Below are 24,011 nucleotides of genomic sequence, written 5' to 3' on the forward strand. Positions count from 1 at the left end.
TGAGTGAACGTGAAACCCAACTTAAAAGAAAAAATAGGAAAGAAAAATTTACTCCGTAAGTAAGTAAATGAGTTGCATGTGGTTAATCACCAAGATAATTCGTTTAACAATTTGTTAATAAATTGCAAAAAGAAAAAAAAAAAAAAAAAGAAGTGCCAAATCATTAAATAAATATTTTTAATTAAAAAATGCAAATAAAAAAATCATCGTTCACAACCATTATGACGAGTTCATGAGAAGCTTCAATGGAGAACACTTCATCTTCGTCCGGCGATCCCTACCTGCCTTCATCTTCTTCTTCCACCTCCGCAACCAATTCCGATAATAAAGTCGCCAAATTAAACGAAATTCCTAAAAACAGATGGATAAATGAATGACATACTTAACCCCAAAGGTAGGTGTGTCGTCCTCTTGAATTAATTTTCTCATCGAAGCCTAGTCGTGAGCTCCACTATAGCTTCTTCGATCATCCTTTCCTCAATTCTATGTAACTTTCAAAATTGACCTTATATTTTACGGGAAAAATTACAAAGTTACCCAAGAATAAATACTAGACGTTTATCCGGTGATTAACTTGTATTTTTTCATAGTAAATTGAGATGAAGGTAATTATCCCTATAGGCCTCATTTCTGGAAAATAATTTTCACAATTTTTTTGTTTGGTTTGTAAAGGAGAGGAATTCAATTTTTCCAATAGTAGAAATTATATCCTTAATGGTGGAATACATTTTCCCTTACCTCTTTTTTTTTTTTTTTTTTTTTTTTTTTTTTTTTACTTTCCTCTCCACTATGCTCACATTTTCACCCCTATTTATAATTTCTCTATAACTTTTCTTGATGGAACCAAATAAAGGATTTATAAATTATAATTGTGATTTTTCATTGAAAGCATTTTACATCAAACCAAACTTGTTTAGGCCCCGTTCACTTCACCTTATTTTTACTGAACTGAAATTATTTTTAGTGAACTGAAATTATTTTTGCTGAATTTAAATTATGTTTACTGAACTGAAATTATTTTTACTGAACATAAATTATTTTTGCTGATTTTCTATTTTATTTTTTCTTTAAGTAAACTGAGTTTTGCTGAACTGAAATTATATTTGCAGAACTGAACTTATTTTAATGAACTAAAATTATTTTTATTGAATACTACTTTTTTTTTTTTTTTTTTTTTTGGGGGGAATAGATTAATGGAGTAGTTAGTAGAACTAGTTTGACACTTTGACTATGAGTGTCCCACATTAAATTAATTAAATTAAATTAATTAATAAAAAAATAACCACACGTTTTTAATAAAAACCTCATAACTCCGGAAGTGTTCCTAATTTGCCCCTCAATACCCCTCATCGCCGCCGTACTCACTCACTATTTCTACTTCCACACTTCATGCACCCCATTTCCTCTCTGAAACTTTCAATCTTTCCCATTTTCAATCAACAATCAATCAATCAATTATTCCCCCAATTTCTTCATCAAATTCAATCCAAAACCCTACATTAATTCCCAAAATCATTCATAATATTCAACACAGATTGCCATGTCAGTTGCTTCATTGAGCTCCACTCTCCCACATCTCCCCAACAATGCAATCAATCAATGGAGTTCCAATTTCATCCTCCATTGTAGGGTTTCTGGGTTTTCTCAACCCAGACCATTTTTCTCTCTTAAACTCGTGAATTCGGCCAATTGGAGGAGAGAGAAAGTTGGGTTTATCGTCAAATCGTATAACTCGGAATCTACTGTGACGATTCCAGATAATGATGTTCGGGTTTTGGAAGAGAATGTTTCGGCTCGGCTCGATGATGGTGGTTCTGACAATGGTAATGGGAAGTTACCCCCTGAAAATGGCGGAAATGGCGGAGGTGGTGACGGAGAAGGTGACGGAAATGGGGATGATGGGGAAGAGAAGGAGTTTGGTGCGATATTGAAGTTTGAGGAAGTGATGAGAGAGACTGAGAAATATGGGGCGACTCTTCCGAATGATATTCTTGAAGCTGCGAAAACTACGGGGATTAGAGAGTTGATTTTGATGCGGTATTTGGAGTTGCAGGTGATTTGTTCTTGATTAGTTAATACGAATTCGAGTAGTTTTTAATAATACTTCCTCCGTTCTTTTTTTATTGCAATGTTCGGACGTGTACCCTGTCACATACGAAGTATATATATTCAAAATATCGACTTTTTATAATTTAAACTATAAGATGATTTAAAGGTGTTAATGGTATAGAATGTGCATTGAGTAGCTTGAAACTGTAAACATTGGAGTGGTATATAATTTGTATTTTATTGATTTGTATTCTTGTATTATTATTATTATTATTATTATTATTATTATTATTATTATTATTATTATTATTATTATTATTATTATTATTATTATTATTATTATTATTATTATTATTATTATTATTATTATTATTATTATTATTATTATTATTATTATTATTATTATTATTATTATTATTATTATTATTATTATTATTATTATTATTATTATTATTATTATTATTATTATTATTATTATTATTATTATTATTATTATTATTATTATTATTATTATTATTATTATTATTATTATTATTATTATTATTATTATTATTATTATTATTATTATTATTATTATTATTATTATTATTATTATTATTATTATTATTATTATTATTATTATTATTATTATTATTATTATTATTATTATTATTATTATTATTATTATTATTATTATTATTATTATTATTATTATTATTATTATTATTATTATTATTATTATTATTATTATTATTATTATTATTATTATTATTATTATTATTATTATTATTATTATTATTATTATTATTATTATTATTATTATTATTATTATTATTATTATTATTATTATTATTATTATTATTATTATTATTATTATTATTATTATTATTATTATTATTATTATTATTATTATTATTATTATTATTATTATTATTATTATTATTATTATTATTATTATTATTATTATTATTATTATTATTATTATTATTATTATTATTATTATTATTATTATTATTATTATTATTATTATTATTATTATTATTATTATTATTATTATTATTATTATTATTATTATTATTATTATTATTATTATTATTATTATTATTATTATTATTATTATTATTATTATTATTATTATTATTATTATTATTATTATTATTATTATTATTATTATTATTATTATTATTATTATTATTATTATTATTATTATTATTATTATTATTATTATTATTATTATTATTATTATTATTATTATTATTATTATTATTATTATTATTATTATTATTATTATTATTATTATTATTATTATTATTATTATTATTATTATTATTATTATTATTATTATTATTATTATTATTATTATTATTATTATTATTATTATTATTATTATTATTATTATTATTATTATTATTATTATTATTATTATTATTATTATTATTATTATTATTATTATTATTATTATTATTATTATTATTATTATTATTATTATTATTATTATTATTATTATTATTATTATTATTATTATTATTATTATTATTATTATTATTATTATTATTATTATTATTATTATTATTATTATTATTATTATTATTATTATTATTATTATTATTATTATTATTATTATTATTATTATTATTATTATTATTATTATTATTATTATTATTATTATTATTATTATTATTATTATTATTATTATTATTATTATTATTATTATTATTATTATTATTATTATTATTATTATTATTATTATTATTATTATTATTATTATTATTATTATTATTATTATTATTATTATTATTATTATTATTATTATTATTATTATTATTATTATTATTATTATTATTATTATTATTATTATTATTATTATTATTATTATTATTATTATTATTATTATTATTATTATTATTATTATTATTATTATTATTATTATTATTATTATTATTATTATTATTATTATTATTATTATTATTATTATTATTATTATTATTATTATTATTATTATTATTATTATTATTATTATTATTATTATTATTATTATTATTATTATTATTATTATTATTATTATTATTATTATTATTATTATTATTATTATTATTATTATTATTATTATTATTATTATTATTATTATTATTATTATTATTATTATTATTATTATTATTATTATTATTATTATTATTATTATTATTATTATTATTATTATTATTATTATTATTATTATTATTATTATTATTATTATTATTATTATTATTATTATTATTATTATTATTATTATTATTATTATTATTATTATTATTATTATTATTATTATTATTATTATTATTATTATTATTATTATTATTATTATTATTATTATTATTATTATTATTATTATTATTATTATTATTATCATTATTTCATTTTTCTGATAATGTATTGGGGATTGATTAATTGTAGGGAACAGCTGGGCCGCTAGGATTTTTGATGAGACATTGTGCTATGCTCCGAAATCGAATGTTGGCTGATCCTGCATTCTTATTTAAAATTGGGACTGAGGTAAGCTAGATTTCTCCATTTAGTTGCTAGAATTAAAGGTGTTGAAATGATGTTGATGAGCTTGTTGAGGTTGAAGGAAGTATGTATATGGGAAGTAGGAATTACTCGAAATGATGCAGAGTGCATATATGCTTTACTTCGAAAACATTGGTAATGGACATGACAATGAATGTTTGTAATCTTTGTATTGGTGTATAAGAATAGACTTGTACTATTGCATTAAAATTTTACATTGGCAATGACATCCAACAATATTGCATTAATATTATGACAGATGATGTGGAATAAGAAAATCTGCTTAAATAGTCAATTTGTTTTGAAATGGCAACTGATACATGAACATGTTGAGAGATAATTCTGACCAGGCTGGTTTATGATGATGGTGACTACCTGCTTAATAGCTGGTTGTTAATAATGCTTGAATCTGATTGTGCTATATGAAATTGATAAAAGCTTATGACATGTATTATGCCATGTTTGTTGGAACCATGCAGATTGTAATTGATTCCTGTTGTGCAACATTTGCGGAAGTTCAGAAAAGGGGAAAAGATTTTTGGACCGAATTTGAACTTTATCTTGCTGATCTTCTTGTCGGTGTGGTTGTAAATGTGGCCTTAGTTGGCATGTTAGCGCCATATGTCCGTATTGGGAATCGATCTACATCTGCTGTTGGTTTTCTTGGAGGCATCAGACGTGCTTGTAATGAACTTCCCAGTAGGTTAGTCGAGCTTCCTGAGATCTTAGGATATAAGGCGCTGCATTTATTTTTAAAAGTTCTAAATTTCTAATTATTCTGTATAGATTATCTGCTTAAGTTAAATTTAAAGTTTAGAATCACTGAAATTGAGCCTGTCTACTATGCTTTTGTGCTGTATCGGTTGGGATGGAACAACAGGTGTTTACAAAAACTAATTAATTTACTTAATCTTGGCTTTGTAGCGTCTTTGAAGCTGAAAGGCCAGGAAGTCGATTTTCAGTGAAGCAGCGGATGGCTTCATATCTTTACACGGTATTGGGACTACATATGTTAGAAGTCTAAATACAGTTTCTGTTATCCTGGATGATTGTCATGACTTGCATCAATTCTGACTTTTATTATAAATGCCAAGGTTCAGTATTTAAACATGTACATCTTGTACTTCTCATTCCAGAAGTCCTTGCAGAAGTTTGCAAGGACTAAATCATGCACCCTGCATAACTGAAATAGTGATATGGCTTTCAATATATTTCCTCTGTTTTTTAATAGTTGCAACACACACTTTTTCACGTTATATAAGAAAAGTGGGGTTTACATGATGTAATACACTTTAAAATAGGGTGAGAGGTTTTTTGGAGTATAATTTGGTGGGCCATGTTCTTTACATAAGAGAAATAGTACAACTTTTTCCCAAAAACCTTTCCATTTATAGTGAGTTGCAAGTATTGTGACATTTCCATCTTAGGGAAGTGTTGCAAGTATTAAAAGACGGAGGAAGTATGTCTTTTGGCCGTTTGGGCCTTTGCTTCACTAGTTTAATTTATTGGTTGACATTTGAGAATTGAATCCTCTAAAGTTCTATATACATACTCTTAATAGTTCTAAACAGTTTCTTAGAGTTCAAGTTCCTTATGGGCTGTTTTCAATGTGCATTTGGGCTTATTTTGAGGTTTTTCTGAGAAGAAGTTGTGCTGATCTTATTATTTCTTATTATTGGGACTAAGGCTTTGTTGTTGTTGTCAAGCTTCAATTATTATTGTAATAGGGTGTCTGCTCTGCGAAATGGAGTTACGTTGATAGTTGCAATGTAATAGGGTGTCTGCTCTGCTTTTTAGTGTTCATAATGTTTCTTGCAACTTTTGCAATACGAAGTATAAACTATTAAATTGTCCTTACAGGGAGTACTGCAAGGGGGAGTTGGATTTGGATGTGGCATTGTTGGCCAAGGTATTGCAAATCTGATCATGACTGCTAAAAGGTAAGCTTTCTAACAAACTATTAAGTATTAACATTTTATACTATGATCCAGTGCACTTTTCATGTATCATTGCTACATCTTGGATTGCAGATATAAGTCAATTTGTTCATTGTAAATGCATTTTGTTTGCATATATGAATTGATGATTGATTGTGATGTTCGTTGAAATGTTGGAAACATATGTTATTAAAATTAATTGGTCTTTGTCAAAAGCTACTTGGATTCAGACTTAAACTTTGGTATTACAAAGTTTGAAGAAGGTTGAGGCACTTCATAAGATTCCGTCACTCATGAAAATAAATATCCGAGCATATGTCTATCTAGGCTGGTGGTGAAATGTTGGTTTTGTGACTCAGAACATGTGGTCTACTTGTTCTCATCATGCAGTCCAAAAATATACACTGGCTATTTTAAATGTGAATCCAATAGCTTACTCTTTTTTTTTTTTTTTTTTTTTGGCTGTCGAAAGGTAATGATTTTAGAGTTACATAAGCTTTTTACACCAAAAGAGAAAATTATTAGAAAAAAGAATATCCTATCTGGTACTTATGGTTGGTAAATATTACCATCTTTTTGTTTATATTTTTTATGAGTTGCAGCATATTATACACCACTTTGGAAATCATCAAATAATTCCCAAATTCCCCATATCTCTTACGTCCTTCAAGGTATAAATGACAATTAGGTAAAAGTATGGAAATAATAATGTTAGTCTTTGCTCTCTGCGCATAAGTGTTGTATTACAACTTTTTTTAGAAGGTTTTATATAATAGCTAAATTGAAAACAACCAACTTGTGTGTGGGTGTGAAAATTGAAGAGACGTCAACCATTGAGGTTTCATTGGGGAAGGTTAGCTACCTTTAATTTATTTTAATCTGAAAAGTTGATGCCTTGAAAAAGGGGGGAATAAAACTGAAAAGTTGATGTACAAAAAAGTAAAGAAATTTGATTCCAGCTCAAACTTGTGAAGTTCTTTGTCCAAACACCAATGCAGTAACTCTATTCATACAATGTCATACCAACTTTTAAGGTTCACCTGAATGAAGTCGAACTCTTAACATATGATGAGATTTCTCAAACCAGGACTAATTAACCTAAGGTTAAGACATCAAACCAGGGCTAATCAACTGAATTTTCTTGCTAGAAAACCATCATTATTTCATAAGCTGCTGGATGTTTTACCTATAGTTTGGGTTAGATTTGCATAGATTATTCTGGTGCAATAACTGCAATCTTTCAATTGTTATACTAGTAATTACCCTGAATTGATGTTCTTGTTATAGTACTCTTTTTTGGTGAGATTGAACTTTTTTAACATCCTTCTGTTGTTTTGTGTAATAGGAGCATAAAGAAGTCTGATGAAGATATACCAGTCCCACCTTTAATAAAAAGTGCAGTACTCTGGGGTATGTATGATCTAACTTGGCTTACCAAACTCTTCATTAATCCTTTTTCTTTGGTTTTAGCGGACTTTCATACATTATCATTTTTTTATTCTTGAAATATATGCATTTTTAGAATAGTGATCAGTGAATATCTACTCAATTTTCATTAAGAGATAGTTTACATTTTTAACCTTAAGTTGCAACATCTGATTCCTTTTCCACCTCTTACGAATACCAGGTCATTTTTTTCTTATTTAGTAGATAAACTTTTAGCTTTTGTTGAAAATCCAAACTGTTATCCCCGTGTTGTTTCTTATAAATTTAATCAATGGAATGAAGATATGAAGCATCTAAAAAATTATTCGAATACTGTGCTGTCTAACTTAAGACATGATTCTCCCATGTGCATGACTAATGTTTCATTATTCCCCTTAATATTCTCCTCTTGCCCCCAATCCCCTGGTCCCAATAATATCTTTAGTTTGCCTTGTATTTGGGAAATCTGTGTTGTTACATCTCTTGGCCAATCTTGTGCTAGGTTTAAATAGCTGTTTGTGCATTTTCAACAGGTGCATTCCTCGCCATTTCATCCAATACTCGTTACCAAGTTATTAATGGACTGGAACGAGTGGTTGAGACATCACCGTTGGCCAAGAATTTTCCACCGGTTGCTTTGGCTTTCACTGTTGGTGTGCGATTTGCCAACAATGTCTACGGTGGTATGCAGTTTGTTGATTGGGCTAGGTGGAGCGGTGTACAATAGATTTTCCCTCTCATCATATGGGCGATCCCTCAACCCCATCCCAGCCCATGCCCTGCCCCCTTTCCTCCAGATTTGACGACACTACTACTTGAAGCCTGGGCATCATTCCTCTGCACATGTACACTCAGCTTTGGTAATGCTACTTACATTGCTGATCACATTGTACAAGAGCTTGTAACACCCACTGGGCAAAATTCTCATGCAATGCCGGAATCCAAATGGTGAGATGCTCATTCTTTCACCGAGTATCTCCCAATAAGAATCTGCTTTGTCCCTAAGAAACAGGCAACATCAGCCTTATCTTTGAGCTGTATTATATTCAAGCCTATTAGATGTTCAAAGTTTGAGCTTCTTGAATGTATCAAGCCCTAGGGTTCTATCTATATTTAAGACTTAAGAGTACTGGCTTCCTAATTATGAGCTTTATTACTCCGTAGTGATTAGTTGAATCAGTTAGCAATAAATAAGGAAGCTTAGATATCAGCTCCTTTTAATTTAAAGTTCGTTGCACTTATTATTACTTCCTCTTTCTTTAATTGCAACATAAGAGAGTTGCATGGTATTTTAGGAGAGGAGAGATAGAAAGAGAAAAATAAAAGGTGAATCATAGGGAGAGAGAGAACATTATTGTTGATTGTCCAAATAAAGCAATGTTGCAATTCATTTATAACTTTTCTGAAAGGAATATATTGCGATTAATAAAGAACGGAGGAAGTATTACAAATACTATTGTTTTATTGCAAATATTACCTTTGTTACTTTTTCGTTGCAACAAAAGGGTATTATCTATGTGATATAAAATATTCCTTTATTGCCACTAATAAGTAACAGAGGTAGTAATAAGAAACGGGGGTAGTATGTAGAATTATTGTCTCGATCTTTGCATCAAATAATAATGCACGACTGAATAGGCTTAGGCACTAGGCAATGTAATTAGGCATAGTCGACTGGGCCATAGGGCTCGAACAACTCGGCCCAAAATCCGTTCTTTCTGTATGGGTTTAAGCCCATGTCCTTGCAAAGTTGATCATAATACCAAATATGCAATGCTCCCATACAGAATCTTCTGAAGTAGCTGCCAGAGTATCTCTTCATGAAGTTGTTCCATTCTAACACATCTTTCTCCATGTCCCGAATGCTCGGCAATCTGAATTTTCCATCAAGTAGCTCAAATAACCAACGGCATCTCATTTGTGAAGTGAACAAGTTTCCGGCACTCTCCGAAAAACCAATCACTGCTACTTGTAAAATCCGTGGACGGACACATTCCCTACAAATATTACTACGTATTTAGCATTATTAATAACTAGCATTGAGACACTAGTCTAATTCGTTTTAGAATAGAACTTCACTCGCGATATTATATCTAATCCTCCTTCATTCTTAACAAAACATTAGACATTCACTATGTTATTTATTTTTATGTGGAATTGTTCACAAGACGTATTCCTATATTAGCCATATATAATGCTTTCTCCGTTTTTTTTAGATGCACCACTTTTGAAGTAAAGAAGTTTCAATTTAGATGCATCACTTTCCTTTTTAACTAATTAATTTTTCCTATCTCTCTCCTATCACATGAACCCCATTTACAATTTCTCTCTACCTCTTTCGACTCCAAAAATTGCTTGTGAGTCTGTGAAAACCAAAATGATGCAATTAAATAAAAACAGAGAAAGTATATATAATGTACTCGTATTGATAACGGACATGTACAAAGGAACTGTATTGGAAGGGGAACCAAATATATAATCTTGAAATATGGAAGATGCAAATATGTCTTTGAGCTTCTGATCCCCTTTGTATCCAGTAGCAAAAATAACCAAATCACATTTAATATGAGTAGCTTCTTCCATCTGAACAAGAGTATTAGTACTATTTTCAAGTAAAACACCCTCTTTGTAGAAACTAAAAGTTTTTTATCTTTTCAAAATGATGCTTCCATTCTCAACTTCATCATAGAATCCGGCTGGGACAGTCGCCACCGAATAAGAGTTCATCTCTTGTAGGAAGCTATGGTCTGGCATCATGCCATATTTCTTTATGGGACGCATTTTATTAATGTCATTCTCTACAAATTTACTAATACCCCATCTCTGCTTGTAAGAAAAAAAAAAAAAAAAAATTATAATTAATGCCCTCTTCTATATTCTTCTTACCCTTCACAAGGTCACAAAAACTCTAAAGGAAAATTTGAAAATAACACGTATGGAGTATGAACGAAATTGAAAGTGTATAAAACATATTCCTGAACGTCAACCGTCAATTTAAGATGATTGATTGATTTGAAATTTATAAAGTTTTACACAAGCTTAAACTGATGGTTGAAGTGTGGAAAGATGTTTTATATTCGATCAGAAATTTTATATTAATTTGAAAAATTGAAATTTTTATGTATTCTTATCTACTTTGTTAGAAAATTATTTTGTTTGGAACTTATATTTTCTTTATAAAGTTTTTCCTCCAAGTCAAGAAAACAAATAAATACTCCCTCCGTTTTTTTTTAATGGATCATTTGAGATTTTACACTATTCATATGTTACCCTTACTCAATTTTATACTATTATAAAATTTATAAACATTATTGCTGAATTTGTTATAATGTCTACTTTTATAACAAAATTTTGTTTTATTAATTTTTACTAATACCTAATTAAATATATTAATGGTTATAATTATGCCTCAATAAGTATGAAAACTCAAGTGATACATTTAAAAAAAAAAAAAATTAACCAAAAAAGGGTACAAAAGCTGTGTAATTATATACCAACAATACTTTAGATTATTTATGCAATTATTCAATAATTAATGATGATAAAAACACTCATATGCATACATAGAAGTAATGAGGTTATCATTTTGATTTTATTTAAATATATATTTTTTTTTAATATGAAAAGACTACATACTAACATACCAAGGGAAAGTAATGAGGCAAGTATTGTTTTAACACGCATCGTTAACAAGGTATTAAAGAATTCTTGAAACCTTCTTTTATAAATTGTCTATCTAATTCTGACTAGATATGAAGCATTGAAGATACTTGCACAGGTACGTCATACTCATTCGAATTGTGATGAACTTTTAACCATGGAAAAGGTGTCATTGTCAACCTAAAAATCTCAAAAGATTTTAAAAAAATACAGTACATATTTGTGAAGAATTATTGTTAGAAAATTACAAATCACTCAACACAAATAAATTAACTAAAACTGCATACAATACAGAAATAAAATGACAAAATTAATGATAAAAATACCCAATAACTTTGGAAAATAAGATTCTTAATCATTATCTTTTCAAAAACAGGATAACTAAAAGTAAAACTTATTCGTAAAACTTTTTTGTCAATTAACAAATTACGTAAAACTTGTATAAATCTTAATGACTTTAAAAATATTAATGGACCATCCACATGGTCATTGGGTCCGCATATAAAGCTCGGATTGGATCCAGTTAAGTATTTTGGTCATAACTTCCTTATCATTCATCGAAATTAGACAATTGGTCTTATGTGCATGCAATAAACTAGGATTCTGAGGTAATTTGTATTAAACAGTAAAATAGAGAAATAGAGGAAAGCTTGAAGGATTTGATTGAAATTGAAGATAACGGCTACAATGTAGAACAGAGTACTACAATTCTTGAGAGAAACTCTACTACTACTACTAGGCTAAGCTATTATCATCCAAAAACATGCCCTCTACTGTTGCGTTGCATATCCTTATATATCAAGCTTTCCCTACAAAAGTACTCTTTACATTAACATTCTTTGTCATCTACTGACCGCAGACTATTCACCCCCCCCAAGCTTAGTGGAACATTAATTTCTTTTGTCCTCTTCCTGATAAAATTGCTGCAGCCCTTCCCCTTGTTCCTTGTCCTTTCGCTTGTGCCTCCTTGCATAAACCTTGAGTGGTTGCTGCCCCTTTTCCCGTTCCATTGCAATACTCCCCCCCGGAACATCCACCTTGTCCTCAAGGTGGAAGGATGGAAATCTGAGGTTGATCGCATCAAAGTCCTCCCAAGTAGCCTCGAATTCAGGTAGATCCCTCCACTTAAGTAACACCTCAGTGCGGTACTTGCCTCCTGTACTCAAACTTCGCACTCCCAGCACAGCCTCAGGCTCTGTCACCATCTCTAGCTCCTCAGTGATTTGAGTGGGAAGGGTTGGATGGACAGGAACACTCCCTACAGCTTGCTTTAATTGAGAAACATGGAACACCGGATGTACTTTACTCTCTGATGGCAGTCTCAATCGATAGGCCACCTTACCAACCCGTTACAAGACCTCAAAAGGTCCATAGAACCGAGCAGCCAGCTTCTCATGTGGCCTCTTGGCGATGGTTTGCTGTCGGTATGGCTGAAACTTCACAAATACCCAATCTCCCACCTCGAATTCCACATCTCTTCTCTTGCCATCAGCATTCAGCTTCATCAATTGTTGGGCTCGATTGAGGTTCATTTTTAACTCGTCCAAAATTAGATCACGTTCCAGCAGCCCTTCCTCCAAACTCTTCACACCAGTCGCACCTTGTTTCACTTTCCATATTTTAGGAAGGTCCCTCCCATAAACAACCTTGAACGGGGTCATCTTTGTAGAGGTGTGGGGGGAGGTATTATAGGAATACTCCGCTCATGGAAGCCATTGAGCCCAAGACTTCGGTTGACTAGCTACAAAGCACCTAAGGTAGGTCTCCAAACACTTGTTAACCACCTCGGTTTGGCCGTCCGTTTGAGGGTGGTACGTCGTGCTCCTCTTAAGGTGGGTGCCTTGCAATCGGTATAACTCCCTCCAAAAAATACTCATAAAAATCTTGTCACGATCCGAGACAATTGATGAAGGAAACCCATGTAATCGCACCACTTCCCGAACAAATAAATCAGCAACCTTAAGAGCATTATACAGGTGTTTCAAACCCAAGAAGTGGCTATATTTGGACAACCTATCCACCACGACTAAAATTGAATTCACCCCCTTCGAGAGAGGCAACCCCTCTATAAAATCCATGGTGATGTCGTCCCAAATCGCCTCCGGAATTGGAAGAGGTTGCAACAACCCCGCGGCAGCCTGTTGCGACGGCTTACTTTGCTGGCAGGTGGTGCACTGCTGCACATGCTCACTCACCTTCTTTCTCATGCCCGACCAAAACCAGTCACTAGCCAATCTCAAATAGGTCTTCACTTCCCCTTCGTGACCACCTGTGGGTGTATCATGATATTCTCTAAGCAGAGCCGTGATAAACTGGGAATTCTTGGGAAGAACTACTCTGTTTTTATACAGGACACGATCCCCCTCCAACTTAAATCCTGGATGACTGTTAGGTTCACTTCTCAAAGAATCCCGCAACCCACACAACCATGGATCGTGTGAGAGTTCCCTCTCCAACTCAGCCCAATCCACTAGAGGTGTGGATATCAAGGCCCCAAGCTGGGCTGCCATTTTTCGCGATAGAGCATCAGCTACTCGATTAGATGGGCCAGGCTTGTATTGGATTTCAAAGTCCATTCCCATCAACCTTCTCATCCACCGTTGGTATTCACTGCCCACTTCATGCTGCTGAGTTATGAACCGTAAACTCTGTTGATCCGTTCGAATAATGAAATGCCTTCCAAGCAAATAATGCCTCCATTTAGTCACTGCCAAACTTATTGCCATCAATTCTTTTTCATATATTAACTTGGCTTGATTTCTCACCCCTAGAAGCTTGCTATAATATGCGATCGGTCTCCCTTGTTGCATCAACACGGCACCAAGACCAAATCCCGAAGCGTCCGTTTCCACTACAAACTCAAGATTAAAATCCGGCATACGCAGCACCGGAGCACTGATCATGGCAGATTTAAGGGCTGAAAATGCTTCGGTTGCTTCCCTTGATCACCAAAAGCTATCTTTCTTCAATTGAGAGGTAAGTGGCTCGGCAATTTGTGCATAATTGGACACGAATTTTCTGTAGTACCCTGTTAAACCGAGGAACCCACGCAACTCCTTCAAACTCCTTGGTTCCTCCCACTCCATGATAGCTTTCACCTTGTCCATATCCATGGCTACCCCTTTTTCCGATATAACATGCCCCAAATAGGCTACCTCCCTTCTTCCGAACTCACACTTCTTCAAATTCGCATACAACTTATGATTCTTCAACACCTCCAACACTACCCGAACATGCTCCTTGTGCTCACCTTCCTCCTTGCTATACACAAGGATGTCATCAAAAAATACCAATACAAACTTCCTCAAATATGGTTTAAACACTTCGTTCATGAGAGATTGGAAAGTGGCCGGGGCGTTGGTGAGCCCGAAAGGCATTACGAGGAATTCGTAGTGGCCCTCATGAGTGCGGAACGCCGTCTTATGAACATCCTCCGGTTTCACTCGTATTTGGTGATATCCGGACTTCAAATCTAACTTGAAAAACCATGTAGCTCCATGCAATTCATCAAGTAGTTCATCTATGATCGGAATAGGAAACTTATCCGGCACGGTCTCCTTATTCAAGGCCCTATAATCGACACAAAATCTCCACGATCCATCCTTCTTCTTTACAAGGATCACCGGGCTTGAGAATGGACTAGTTGAAGGTTGGATGATTCCAGCTTGCAACATCTCATGTATCAATTTTTCAATCTCATCTTTTTATATTTGGGGGTACCTATAAGGCTGCACACTAATTGGATCACTCCCATTCTTCAAGACAATCGAGTGCTCGTGCTCTCTTTGGGGTGGCAGCCCCGATGGCATCTCGAAAACAGAGTGAAACTCACTCAACAAGCCCTCCAAAAATGTTGGAGTTTGACAGAGCTGCTGACTTCCTGCCCCTATTCCTCCACCTCAACTCTATTCATCTCCACCATAATTCCTTGCCCTTCTTTACACAAACTCCTAATCATCGCCTTCAAACTGACCCGAGTAGTTTCGAGTGACGGATCGCCGGTGAGAGTGACGGGCATTCCCCCCACCGTGAACTTCATAATGTGCGACTTCCAATTAGTAGTCACTGCTCCAAGCTTCTCTAACCACTGCACACCGAGAATCACATCCGCATTGCCAAGCTCGAGAGGTAAGAAATCCTCAACAATGGTGATTTCTCCATTTAGCTTCAACCGCACCCCTTTACATACCCCATGGCCTTTAATCACCTCCCCATTCCCTAACGCCACTGCAAATTCGCCCCCTTTAGTCACCGGAATTCCCCGTTTCCGAACCACCTTCCCCGCGAGGAAGTTGTGGGTGGCGCCAGGATCTATCATCACCACCACTCCTCCGCCGTCGATCTCTCCCTTCAACTTCATTGTCCTGGGATTCGAAATTCCTATCACCGAGCACAGTGAAACCCCCGCTAACTCCTCTTCTCCGACATCCGCCTCATCCTCCGACGGCGTCTCTTCCTCCCCTGCCACCAAGAGCACGCTCATTTCTTTCCTCTTGCACCGATGTCCGACCCCCCACTTCTCGTCGCACCTAAAACACAAGTTCTTCGCCCTCCGCTCTTGAATCTCCGCCTCAGTTAGGTGGCACGTGTACCCAGATCCGCGGCTCTGCAAATTTCCCGAGGACGGGTTGGTCTGACTTACCGATGCTTGAGATTCAAGAGGTTTGGTCCAAGTTTTTGCTGGACCCGTATGGCTAGGAACCCCATAAGTTTGGATCAATCCGGATCCACTGGGTTTAGTTGGGTTAGGAGTAGGAAATGAGCTTTGGGCCGGCCCAAACTTAAACCCGGTAACCCGCTTTGACTGATTGACCCGATTCTTCTCTTCTATCCGACCCGCAAGTTCCATAGCACCCTCCAGGTTAAACGGATTTAGCATTCGGAGCTCCGTTTTCACCTCCTCTCTCAGCCCGTTGATAAATTGCGCCAACAACACCGCCTCTGGAAGTCCATCTAACGGAGCGGCTTTTTCAATATAGCTCCTCCTATAATCCTCCACCGAACCTCCGCCTTGACTCACCGCCAGCCACTGCTCGTACAACGACCCGGAGTGTGAGGGTCGAAATTCGTGCAACAACCGCTGCTTCAACTCCAACCACCCCACTACTGGCCTCCTCTTCTTCTCCCATTGATACCACTTTAGGGCGGCGCCATCTAAAGCCACCACTGAAGCTTCAAGTTTCTCCTTCTCAGACAACTGATAAAAATCAAAAAACATCTCTGCCCTCGCTATCCAATTATCGGGGTCAACTCCTTCAAAAACCGGCATCTCCAGCTTGCGGTGTCTCCACTGTCCTCGGTTATCGCCACCGCCGCCGCCCTGCCACTGCCGGGACTCCGGCTGTTCCTCTTCTCCACGGTTTTCACCTCTCCAACCCCTCATAAAGGTGCTGCGCACCTCTTCTTCTCCGTTGTGGCTTGCCTCGGCGTCAAGGTTGAAAATGGGCTGGATGACGGGCTGTGGTATTGGTGGTCGGTTGCCCTGACCTCCGGCTGCCAGTTTCTTCAGCTCTTCCCGCAGCTTTTGATTGTTTTCCCGTTCTACCGCCGCCATCCGTTCATGGTCATTCCGAAAACGATCCACTCTCTCCTCTACCCGGGCAGTGGTCCTCGCCAGAGCCTCCTCTGTCCTTTTCCTCTCCATCTCCAGGATTCCGGCCACCGCCGCCTACACAGCCCGCTCTATGGCGCTCTCTTGCGCACCCATCTTGTCAGCAATACTCTTGAGATGGGTCTCTTGAGCATCAAACTTCCCCTGAATCGCTGTGAGTTGCGTTTCCAGGATCTCGAGTTTGCCCTCCATGGCATCAACCCGAGTCGACATACTGCCCACCATGATCGTACCGCTCTGATACCACTTGCAATAAACTAGGATTCTGAGGTAATTTGTATTAAACAGTAAAATAGAGCAATAGAGGAAAGCTTGAAGGATTTGATTGAAATTGAAGATAACGGCTACAATGTAGAACAGAGTACTACAATTCTTGAGAGAAACTCTACTACTACTACTACTACTAGGCTAAACTATTATCATCCAAAAACATGCGCTCTACTGTTGCGTTGCATATCCTTATATATCAAGCTTTCCCTGCAAAAGTACTCTTTACATTAACATTCTTTGTCATCTACTGACCGCAGGCTATTCACCCCCCAAGCTTAGTGGAACATTAATTTCTTTTGTCCTCTTCCTGATAAAATTGTTGCAGCCCTTCCCCTTGTTCCTTGTCCTTTCGCTTGTGCCTCCTTGCATAAACCTTGAGTGGTTGTTGCCCCTTTTCCCGTTCCATTGCAGTGCAGTAAGGGAAGGTCCAAAACGCGTGGCCCAAATTAATAACCCAGACAACATATCCGTGATCCGCCAAAATTAACACTACGCTCTACAAAATGAACATTTAGTAAAAAAATATGAACATGAAAAAAAATGAACATTTAATAATAAAAAATGAACACGAAAAAAAAAATTGAACATTTAATACTTATAATGCATATGTTTCATACTCATATTATTTTTTATTTCTTCAAATTTTTATGTTAATAATTAAATGTATTATATTTATAATAATATTATATATGTTCATATATAATTTCAAATATTCATAATGTAAATATGTGTTTTTATGAAATATTAATAAAATTTGTTTATGTATATGTTGTCTTTCTTAAATGTTTATGTTCATATTTTTTACGTATATGTTCACTTTTTAAATGCTTATATTCACTTTAAGAACACTAATGCTTACGTTCATATTTGTTAGGATTTTTTGACATTTGCTACCACTAAAAACGCCTCTCTTCAGATTCAGTACCAATTTTTAAAAAAAATTTACTTTGCTACCACCCTAAACAGAGTTTGTTAGAAATTACTACCTTATGCCTTACACCGTTATAATTTCCGTCAACGGGGCTGTACCACCTTCTTGCCACCCTCCCACCTTCAGCCACCCTCCCACCTTCAGCATCCCTGCTACCACCAACAATCAACCACCACCAATGACCCTTGTCTCACCACCGCACACAACACCTCCCTCCACCGTCACCACCCTTCCATCACCACCGCAAAATCTTGCAGCACCATAGCACCCACTTTCATCGTTGAGGCAACACCACGCACCGCACCTCCTCCATTAGCACCAGCACCGCAAAACACCACCACGCACAGCGTCACATCCCCCCTTCGGCAGCAGCACCAACATCGTCACCAAATTGAACCAACCACGAATCCAACCCCCCCCCCCCCCGAAAACCCGATCCAAGCCCTGATCCCAGCCCCTTCCCCTTGAATTAGGGTTTGAGATTTGCTCAATTAGGGTTTTTGGCTGGGATCAAGGCGAGTTTTCGAGGGGAGGGGTTGTTACAAAATTACAAATAACAACACATGTATATTTTTTGTATCATGTATATTTTTCCTGGGAACAAGTAACAACACATACAGTCAAGGTTGGAATTGCTTACTAAACTTGGCAGGGATCAGTCAAGTACTCAACTAACTCGACTACTAGAGTATAAAGCATGGAGAAAATAACAGTACAGTACATCTAGTTTTTTGAAATCTCTCTATACAGCAATGTTTGGTGTAAATTGTTCACATGAAATTACAACCCCCTGCCCAGAAGAAAATAAATAAATAAAAATATGTATATAAATAAAATAAAAATAAAATAATGTGAAAAAACTTGCTAGTATATGGTATATCAGCCTGATTGTTTGTCCTACAAAATCCTATCCCTGTAACAAGTTTTTCCTTCGCTAATGCTGAATCCCAATATCACATTACTACATAATTAGGAGCGCTGGTACTGAATTTGTAACTTCTGAGGATATAACAGAAAAATCCTTCTAATAGACCGACTGGTACTGCACCCTCACACAGAATTCGAAGGATTTTCCTTTTTCCAAAGATATGATGTTGGCCATGATACTTGCTCAAGTTTGAGTTGGAAAACCTCAGAAAATTCCTGAACCAGTGATTTCTGGGCCATGTCAATTAGTACAGAATCATCAGTACCAAGTTGATCCACGTTTGATTCATGGTGGGATGCTTGGACTTCTCCAAGTAGTTGCTTGATGCTTCCAACTTCACGGTCTCGTATTCCACAAGGTACAATGTGTTGGAAGGGTGTCAGGTCTACAGAAACATTCAGTGCTAGTCCATGGTATGCTATCCATTGAGATACCCGTATCCCAATCGCTGACAGCTTCTGGTTTCCTACATTGATGTGAAACTGCAGATTAAAGAGGATTTCTATAGGTAACATGGAGACTGAAGACCATCTAACAAAAATGATATTGCTCCCTCTGTTTACAAATGTACTTAAGGGGTTTTTCCAGTGCCAAGAACATATAATTAGGGAACAACTAGACAATGGTACCTGTATTTTAATAACTATACAAAACATTACAGAAAAATCGACTTATAAATATGAAGCTATGCTCATAGTAGATGATTGCAAGGTCTTTACAAAGGCTAAACTAAAATGATGAACCATTATGCATTATAAAAGTCAAATGTCCATTTCATTCATCTTATCAAGATCCAAACTTCGACTACAACATTATTAAGTTATTAACCAACATTATCAAGCACAGCAACACAAGCATAGTAACATATATTGCTCAAATATACTGGATGCACCCTATTGATGAATGACCTGGATAATAAGGTAAATCAGTTTAGAGGATACAATTCATACCAACCCAAACACCAGTAAAGCCCTTGAGTCGAGAAGCCTCGATTGAAAAAGTTGAGGAAAGAGCACGAATCACCACCTCCTCAAGAGCCCTTAGGTACCAATGTAGATCCTTCTTGTGATTTCGAAGATTGATAATAGGGTACATAACCAACTACATTAAAGATGAAAGAGTTAGAATCAAGACAGGGATGATTTGAATTCAAATAGTAATTACAAAAGAAAAAAAAGTACTAGATACATCTATTGCGCCAAACAAAAAAAATTATTTTTAAAACTTGCAACCAAATATACGTGCAGAAATCTGCACATTCTTATTCTGATTTCAAGTACTTTTCGGACTTTCATGTTATCTCTTAACAGAGATATTGACATTATTGTTAGCCCAAGGATGGAATCTTGGTAATGTAATTCAAACAAGCAAAAAATAAATGCATAATCATTGTCAGGAATGAATACAATTTAACACATAGCACAAGACAAATTTCAACAATAAAAGACATGATACAAGAAAAGGTTACAGAAAAGAGACACATTCAGTATATTAAAGAAGAAAAGGTTACAGAGAAGAGACACATTCAGTATATTAAAGAAGAAAATGTACCTGTCCAGGTCCATGATAGGTAACTTCACCACCACGTTCAGTTCTAATCACATCATAAGGGGAACGTTCCATATTAAATTTCAAGAACTCCTCAGAGCTACCAGTGCCCAGAGTATACACAGGAGGATGTTGCAGCATAATTAGAGTATCAGGGCACTCTTCATTCCTCTCAATCAAATATTTTTTTTCTTTCACAATGGCTTTTTGCAACGCCAACGCCTCACCATAATGTACAAGATCATTGTGGAGGTCAACATATTCACATTTTTTGGACAATGGTGACTCTACCAATTAAGAAACAATGTTAGCTCCAACAAAGTTTATCAAATCAGTATATTAAGCTTGACAAAATGAGTATTGAAGGTGTTTAACATAATCTCACCTTTTCCCAATGGAGCATTTTGACAGAAAGTTTTTACTAATGGAAACCTGGCTTGGCAGCGTGTGCTCAAACGACAAGCATAAGAATCGCGGTTACACTGTCATTGATTGTGAATTGGGTACATTATTACCTAGTCAAATCACTCAAATGTATGTTACACACGCCATAGCAAAACCCTGTTCCGGCCCGAAACCCCATTAATTGATCACCATCATAACCAAATTGGAACCACACAAAATCAAATTTGCCAATAATATTCAAAATATGATGGAACTGTACAAAAATTTAAGCTCAAATTCAATTGGAAACACAGCCATTATTCATTATTTATACAATTTGATCTCCAATTTCATAATAAGTCTGCATTTGCAATGAAAAATTCACAACTTCCACTAAAACAATCAATCAACGGCCCAACTTAAAACATTCTAATTTCCCCAAACATTTCCATTGTTCAAACATCACCAAGAAAAAAAACGAAAGATGAACAACCAAGATCAAAATTCAATATGCCTTTACAAAATTGACAACTCACTGTTGTACAAATAAGAATTGCAACAAGCATCCCCAAATTGAGCTCAAATTCTAAAATTTACACATCAAAATCACTAAATAACTGCTTAGAATCTAAAAAAAAAAAGTCGAAAAAGATAACAAATTTAAAAATGAGAACCCTAACCTTACGAATATTTCCGAACTTCTTGTCAATCGTAAGACGTTCTTGCTCTTTATTCTGGCAATTACGAATGTCGCTAATGAAGACGGAGTGACCTCTCATGCAGGAAAGCGCCATGATTGGTGAGAGTAAAGGAGGAAAGAGAATGATAGAAACCTAATCTGCGAATTGTCGTCGCATTTTTTGGTTCCTATAGGAGAGGAGATCGGAATGGAGTGTGATGGAGGAGCGAAATTGGAGGATCGTTGGAGAGAAAAATTCCAAGTCTCTCAACATTTTTCGAATGCCAAAGACTAATTGAAAGTCTAATTAAAATACTCCGTACAAGTTTATGTCCGTGATAAAAATTTTAAAAAAAAATTGCATTAATGCAGCCATTTGAAGTTAGTATTTTGAAAATTGCAGTTATTATAAAAAAATTACAAATTGAAGTTCAAAAGTTATTACAAAATATAAATTGCAACCTAATTCAATCTTTTCATCGGTTTACGTGTCGAAAAATGTTTGTTTAAAGTTTTAGGGACCATCTGGCCTTAAGGATCTGAATTGAGCTCGGATCGAAATTGGAAAAAATATAACGTAAGTATCTTGTTTTGCATAACAAAAATGTATCGTTTTGTGGGCAACTTTTTTTTCTAGTAAAACGAGACACTTACGTTAATTTTTTGTCAATTCCGAGCTCAATTTAGGGTCTTAAGGAAAAAAAATGGTCACTAAAACCTTGACCGAACATTTTTTTGACACGAAAACCGATGAAAAAATTGAATTGAGTTGCAATTTACAATTTATAACAACTTTTGGGCTCAATTTGCAATTATTTTTTAAATGGCTGCAATTTACAAAATACAAGTTTTAAATGGCTGCAATAATGTTTATCTAGTGTCATTTCTATAAATCAATAACTTTTATTATATGCGGGTTTTATAAATGTTGGTTTATTTACAAAAAATACCATGCTGAATGAGATATTTTGTTGATTTATTTACAAAAATGCCAATATTTAACAATTTTTTTGTTCATCTCAAAAATTAACTGGGGCTCCCTCGTAAAATCGCTATTTTGTTTGGCATCATTTTTTGTTGTTTTTGAAAAATAAAAAACCAAAAACAAAAAAACAAGAATAAGGAAAAAAAATGTTTTTAATTTTCTATTGTTAGTTTTAAAATTATTAAATTAATTTTTAATTCATTATAGAACATATATAATACTCCCTCTGTCCCCTTTTGATAGTCCCTTATGAGCATTTTTCACGGGAATTAATAAACACAAATAAGAATAGTAAAAGTACATTGAAGAAGTAAATTGACATTGGGTATGCAAAAAAGTAGAGAGAGAAAGTAATAAAAGTACATGGAAAAACAAAATTTACAGAGTAAGTATTACCCACTACCAGGTATGGACAATACTACCCAATACCACAATATAATTTTTTCAATTTTTTTCTTTTCCCTTTTTTTTTCCCTTTCCCTTTCCTCTTCATCTTCTTCCTCCCTTGAATCCTTTACCCACCTCCATGGATAGCTCCCATTGTCGACCAAACCTCCACCCACCACACCTTCACCTCCTACAGCAAGAAACTCACCCCACCAGCTACTACCTTGGTCGAAATTCAAAAACACGCAACTACCTCCGTTAAAAATCACCGGAAATCACCCGATAAAACGTAATCCAAAAACGAAAGACACAAACTTATGGCTATAGCCATTAAAATCGGTGAGTTCTATGCTGGAATCCGTTGAGGTCGGTCGAAATTGACGACGGTACTTGTTTGTCGGTGCTCAGTTATTAGTAATTTCTATACAGTTATTATTGGTTTGTGTACTGTTATTCTTTGGTTGTATACTATTATTCTTAATTTGTATACTGTTATTGAGAGGAGAGAGACTGCATTTTTACAACATGGGTAGGTAATACGTAAAATTACATTTTTGCCCCTGGTATGGACCCAACAAGCCCATACCTGGTAGTGGTCTATCACTACTCAAATCTACATGGGAAATTTAAATTTGCACAAGTATTGTTGCAAATTGGAGGGAATTTTGGTATAAAATTAATATTAATGGTT

The 24,011-nt window shown here is 34.1% G+C and overlaps 3 protein-coding genes across 3 annotated transcripts; 1 reads left to right on the forward strand and 2 right to left on the reverse strand.

The window, feature by feature from the left end:
• The first annotated feature begins 1,330 nt into the window (after positions 1–1,330).
• On the forward strand, positions 1,331–9,073 carry LOC145620656 (protein RETICULATA-RELATED 1, chloroplastic-like). Its single transcript, XM_081675360.1, has 7 exons — positions 1,331–2,053; positions 4,462–4,560; positions 5,055–5,278; positions 5,500–5,569; positions 6,436–6,515; positions 7,858–7,922; positions 8,471–9,073. The coding sequence occupies exons 1-7, from the start codon at positions 1,541–1,543 to the stop codon at positions 8,662–8,664; spliced, it is 1,245 nt and encodes a 414-aa protein (XP_081531486.1). The 5' UTR covers positions 1,331–1,540; the 3' UTR covers positions 8,665–9,073.
• Positions 9,074–9,597: 524 nt separating this feature from the next.
• Positions 9,598–10,520, reverse strand: LOC145619815 (putative flavin-containing monooxygenase 1). The gene is made up of 2 exons (XM_081674507.1): positions 10,381–10,520; positions 9,598–9,934 (listed from the first exon to the last, which is right to left on the reverse strand). The coding sequence occupies exons 1-2, from the start codon at positions 10,518–10,520 to the stop codon at positions 9,598–9,600; spliced, it is 477 nt and encodes a 158-aa protein (XP_081530633.1).
• An 8,521-nt stretch (positions 10,521–19,041) lies between these two features.
• On the reverse strand, positions 19,042–21,442 carry LOC145621116 (octanoyltransferase LIP2p2, chloroplastic-like). Its single transcript, XM_081675846.1, has 4 exons — positions 21,271–21,442; positions 20,889–21,170; positions 20,288–20,438; positions 19,042–19,803 (listed from the first exon to the last, which is right to left on the reverse strand). Exons 1-4 carry the CDS (start codon positions 21,286–21,288, stop codon positions 19,460–19,462), a joined length of 795 nt encoding a protein of 264 aa, XP_081531972.1. The 5' UTR covers positions 21,289–21,442; the 3' UTR covers positions 19,042–19,459.
• Positions 21,443–24,011: the final 2,569 nt, after the last annotated feature.

This window comes from Chenopodium album, chromosome 27 (genome assembly GCF_948465745.1).
Source record: "Chenopodium album chromosome 27, dcCheAlbu1.1, whole genome shotgun sequence".
In the NCBI taxonomy this organism is placed as follows: domain Eukaryota; kingdom Viridiplantae; phylum Streptophyta; class Magnoliopsida; order Caryophyllales; family Amaranthaceae; genus Chenopodium; species Chenopodium album.